Source organism: Trichogramma pretiosum, unplaced genomic scaffold (genome assembly GCF_000599845.2).
Source record: "Trichogramma pretiosum strain Unisexual culture from Peru unplaced genomic scaffold, Tpre_2.0 scaffold39, whole genome shotgun sequence".
NCBI lineage: Eukaryota > Metazoa > Arthropoda > Insecta > Hymenoptera > Trichogrammatidae > Trichogramma > Trichogramma pretiosum.
In genome coordinates this window covers 1367796-1373444 of record NW_019640828.1, presented here as the reverse complement: position 1 = coordinate 1373444, position 5649 = coordinate 1367796, and the positions used below count along the sequence as shown (strand labels likewise).

Sequence of the window (5649 nt, the reverse complement as noted above, 5' to 3'; positions counted from 1 at the left end):
CATTAAAACACATATATATACAGTTACGCACCACGTATTATATGTATAAAAAAAATTAAAAAAAAAAACTAAGCAAAAAAAAAATAATAATTCAACACACACAACTGGAGCGCGTGCGGAGTTGCGCTGATGTTCGAAGGCTCACGGCAGCGTACAAAAGAATTATAATATTTACAATACAACATATATTATATTATTACATATAATATTAATTAGGATTAATAATTGTAATGACGAAAAAAAGAAGAAAAAGAAAAGAAAAGAGGTTTTAAAGTTTTTTCACTCATCTTTATGAAAGAATGGCGAAAAAAAAGACGATTATATTTATTTATATTATGTTAATTGATTATAAGGAGATGAAAAATAACATTTAATTATATTACGTATGACGTCGAGTGTATGTCAAAGCTGAAAAAAGCGTAATAATAATGTAACGCAGAGGTAAAGTAAAACAAAAAAAAACTAGAAAAAATTTTAATATATTAAGTTGTTTACTGAGAGGCGCAAATCGAGACTCTTGATAAATATATAAATACAATTTATGTACTCGAGAAGAAAAACAAGCGTACCACGCGTCGTTTGCGATAAATAATAGAGAATTGATTTTGGAGTAATGATAATTTTTTTTTTCTGTTCAGTCGATAATTTTCTGAATATTGTATCATGATTCCGTGGCGAGTGTCGCGCTAATAATGTATTGTGGATTAAGTTTTATTGTATCCTTACATACATACATAATTATTATAAAAAAAAAATAATATTCATTGTTACATGTGAAGAGTCTTGAAACAATTGATGTGTAAAATGTGAAAAACTCAAACGAGAAAATGATAAAAGACAAAAAAAGCATAATAAGTATCGATCATTATCAACAGTGCACAGGTTAAAAATGAAACAAAAATAAAAAAAAGGAAAAAAAAAACAACAAAAAATTAAATGAAGTAATAAAGAGCAATTGACAAATCTAAGATGAACTCGCGCCGTTTTATTTTTCGGATCCTTCTTTCCCTTTTATTTAGCAACGGGCAAGGAATGAAAATTAGACGATGAATATAAAAACATTGCTTTTATTCCATAATTCGTGTGTAAAATCTACAATATACTCGATTTTGCAGCATCAATGATTCTCGAATCAAATTCGGATTTACAATTTGTTCATTGAAAAATGAGAATAATCGACATAAAGTATCGGAAAACGGAACTGCAGTTATAAACTAAAGTTTTATTTGGGTAAAAATACTGTTCTTCAAATCTAAAATCCTAAAATTATACAATGAATAACTAAGAAATAATTGTTCTTAATTAAAATGCAGACTTCCAGTTGGAGTAATCGTTGACAATCGTTTCAAAGGTAAAAGCAAAAAAGATCATGAAGGGTTTGTACATTTTAAATCTTTGAAAAAACATCGATTAGATTAGTTTTACGCTTAAAAACGATTCATCAATTCATTTTTCTCCCTTTTTTTCTACACAAATTCGTGTCGTGATCCCCTCCTATCTTATTTGTACACAATATGTATAATTAATTATTTTGACTAGTGCCGCGACTGCCTCCGTTGTACACAATTAATATAAATGCAAGTGTCAATCATCATAACGGTATTATACTATAATCATCAATCATCGTATCGATTCGTTCGTCGGTGCATCAATAATAACGTTAATTATAATTTTTTCTTCGCGTCGTCGAGGAAGTATAGTCATGTGGAGGCATTACAGGCGTTTTTTTTCGTATAATATATATTTTTTCAACGAAAGAACAAACGATACGAATTGATTTTCTTTTTCGCCTTCTCTTTTATCCATACGGACTCACTTACACGCAAATACAGTCTACTACGTAAGTTTTGTACAGAATTTCCTCGCTTTGGAGTATATCAATATATAGAAACTTGGCCGGCACGCAAAAAACAAGGGACGCAATACATTTTAGTGCCAACCGCGTGGATTAATAATAATAATTTTAGAAATATCTGCAGCGAAACAATTATATATCTAGCTCTTCGTATCTTTCTCTCTCTCTATCTCTTTCACTTTATAATAATATCCAAGCAACGTAGATATGCAATTCTTTTGTTTTTTGTTTTTTTTATCAAAAAATTCACGAGGGGTTTCGCTTTTACTGCTGCTCAAGCCAGGAGGGCAGCGACGAGTTGGGCGACTTGACCTTGACGCTGAACTGTTTGAGCGTCTCGTCCAGGGCCAGCTGATTGCCGGAAAAGTAAGCCGCCACGGCGTTGTGAAACAGCAGCAGCTGCTTGTGCATCACTTTGATCTATCAATTAACAAATGAACAAAATCATTAATGCTCCTACGGAAATGAGTTTTCAAAATCCAACCATATATTACAATTTAAAAAAGTTTATAAAAAATGTTCAAAGTTGTAAAACTTTTATCAATATTTGGCTGAATATTTCAGCAAGTTTTAATTTTAATTTAAAAATTAAATATAAGTGTTTAAAAGTACTTAAAAGATTTTATAAAACTTCATAAAACTTTATAAATAAAAGTTTTTATATAAAAGATTATTTCAAAAAATTATTTTAATTTCATAATAATTTTAATTCCGTCTGACTAGAAATTTCAACTGGTTTTGAGTTAATTTTGGTAATTGAGTTTCGGTTGTATGTGTCCAAAATTCGAAGTTTTATTTAAGTATGTAAAGTGTATAATAGTTATTCATTAAATGGATTTCTGTCGGACATGGGAATCGAAATTGAAAAAAAAGAAGAAGAGAATAATCTGATTATATATTTACTCTGTTCTCGTCCAAAAACTTGAGCTTTATCGACACGTCCGACCTGAGCTTCTCGAAGTTCTGCTTGTGCAGCTCGTAGCTCTGCTGGGCCTCCTCGAGCCTCGCGAGACTCGCCGGATCCGTCTTGGCGGCCAACGCAAGCGCCTCCAGATCCGTCCTGTAGGCGTCGTACTCCACCCTCGCCGCCTCGTACTGTCTCACCGTGAGCAGCGTGTCCTCGATCGTCTTGTTGCACAGCGTGTTGACCGACGACACGAAGAAGTTCAGCGCGCCGAGGAGCGTCTCGCCGTTGCGCTGCAGATTTCGCTGCGTGTCGGCGTTGTACAGAAACTCCTGCTGGAGCTCGGGCGATTTCTGGGCCAGCTCGGCGAACTGCTCGCCCAGGGCCGACTGGGTCGCCACGACGTTGCCGAAGTGCGAGGCGAAGGCGCGCGCGAGACGCAGCAGATTGCAGTACTTCTTCTGGGTATCGCGCAGCAGCTCGATCTGCTGCTCGAGCTCCGAGTCGATGGTGCGCGACGTCTTGCCGAAGGTCTCGTAGACCCGCTGCTTGGTGCACTTGTACGTGGAGATGCTCCAGTTCTTGATGGTCTCGATTTTGCTCTGGGCGTTGCTGCGCACGTGCTCGCCGCCGCTGCTGCCGTTCGACATCGGCGAGCACGGGGTCGTTTCCACTGTGTGACATAAGTAATAATCATGTAATTTTAATTACCGGATGGCATAGAAAAAAATGTATAGCTTTACTTATTAACTATTAACAATTGAATCTTCTTTTTTATACGATTTATAACTCTACCATAGCCATAACTACGATAGCCAGGAAAATGGCCCATCCAATTATTTATATTTATTCAAACGTTTTAATTCGATTATTAATAATGACAGAAGATTCAAGTCTCAAAAATAAAAATGTAACCAAGTTCAATGTTTAGGGACACTGATGGCTCATCATAACTAGTTAATTCTCATTTTTTAACTTCAATCATTTCTTGAGAAATATTATTAGCTTTTTTTATCAAATGTAAGTATTTATTCGAAATGTTATCATTTTTTCAATCAAAAGGTATTTTTAGAAAAATTTTTCAATGTTATGCATGATTTCCATAAGGGAACAAAGTAAACATTTCTCTTATGTGACCTTAATTGGCCAATTTATCCGACAGCAAAATATTATTTGTATATCACAAACTCTGATAGTTACGGTAACAAACGGTTGATTTTTTAAAGTTACAACTAATTTTGGCACATTGTAACATAGCTCAAACAGTTTTTCAATCAATTATTACTAAAAAAACGAGGAAACACTTTTTTCAAGACCAAAAAAGTATCGTTATTATTAACAAATCAGCTTTATGTTACGGTAACTAACATTTTTTGTAAATACCCACTAAAAGTGAAAAATTTTTTTAATGTAAAGAAAGAGAAAACCAACATGATCCCGAGGCGTACGTCGCGCAGAGATTCATCGTGGCCGGTCTCTGGGGCTGATTTTCCTTGGACGAGTTGCTACCACCGCCACGATTGTTATTGGGAAGTTGAGGCGGCGGGGTGCTGCCTGAGAGCACAGCGGCCTCGCTCTCGTTCAGCGACGGGGCATCTTTGAGCATCTCGTGGATGCTGCGCTCCATCCGCGGCGATGCGACCGTCACTTGGGACATGACGATGATGATGCTGCTGATGCTTAGGACGACGAGGATCGCCTGTCAAACGCACCTGTAAAATTTTGAAAAGTCAATTTTCCAAATAAATACGTCATTTCGGACAGCGTGGGTAAAAAATATGAAAAAAGAACAAATAAGAAACAATCGTATTTCTTCTTTTTTTTGCGGACTTAACCTTCAAAGAGTCTCGCGCAAAGTAGTATAGGTATTTTTTTACCCACGTTATAATACACGAGATCAAAGACTAGAACAGGCGAAGCATCGCAATGGAGAGAAAAAAAAATTGCTAAACAAAGAGAGGTGTGTGTGTGTAATCTTGCAACAGCTCACCTTTCGAGAGATCTCTTCGTGATCTATGTGTGTATATTATGTATACGGACGGAAGCTCTGTTATCAGTCAAACTGACTGTTGACCAGATCTCGTCATCTTGCCTCGATTCTCCGATGATAATAATACCCGTGAAAGACGAGCCGAGAAAGAAAAATAAAAAATTCAAAACCCCCTCGAATCAGTGGTTGTCTTTGTCGTTGTTGTCGTTGTTGACAACGAGTGCAGAAAATGATACAAGCACTCAAACACGTCGGGTCGAAGCACAAACGCACGTCACGACACGCACACGAGACGTGCTTGATTATACGTGTATAATAAAAAAATCAACGGGGCGTGGAGAGAGAGATCCGCGAAGTACAACAACTTATATATATGCGCCTCGTCGGTTAACTACTGTGTGCTGCACACACGATCGTGACTGCTAGCTGTATAAAAAATATATAAGGGTTTTTTTACAATGGGCCGAGTACACGGAGGCGCCGTGCTGTATAACGCGATTCGAGCATAATAACAACGTTAGGATGATGCGCGACTCGAGCCGCGAGGGGGTTGATGCGATAATGCACGAATTGCATTAATCGCGCCGCGCACACATGGTATGTGTAGAGACGCGAGAGGAGAAGTTACGAGGTAACTTCGTTACCGATTCGATGGCGATCTTATCGACGATCGGTATTGTAAGTAGCCGTTGAGCCTGAAGCAGGTGTACTTTTGGAGCTTCTCCGTGAGATGGCTCTAATAGTACGTGATGAGCTCGTTTATTCATCTTCTTCGATTCATTCATTTCGATTCGAAATCATTCGACTCGTTATGATAATGCGCGGCCACTCGATAATAAAAATTCATCGTTATTACAAGTTCATTCTCATTAAAATATATAATCGAGAGACTCCTTTTTT

The 5649-nt window shown here is 37.0% G+C and overlaps 1 protein-coding gene across 1 annotated transcript; it reads right to left on the bottom strand.

Moving 5' to 3' along the window:
• Nucleotides 1-1053: 1053 nt before the first annotated feature.
• Nucleotides 1054-5247, bottom strand: LOC106659525 (arfaptin-2). Its single transcript, XM_014382107.2, has 4 exons — nucleotides 4750-5247; nucleotides 4191-4471; nucleotides 2759-3432; nucleotides 1054-2275 (listed from the first exon to the last, which is right to left on the bottom strand). Exons 2-4 carry the CDS (start codon nucleotides 4414-4416, stop codon nucleotides 2120-2122), a joined length of 1056 nt encoding a protein of 351 aa, XP_014237593.1. The 5' UTR covers nucleotides 4417-4471; nucleotides 4750-5247; the 3' UTR covers nucleotides 1054-2119.
• Nucleotides 5248-5649: the final 402 nt, after the last annotated feature.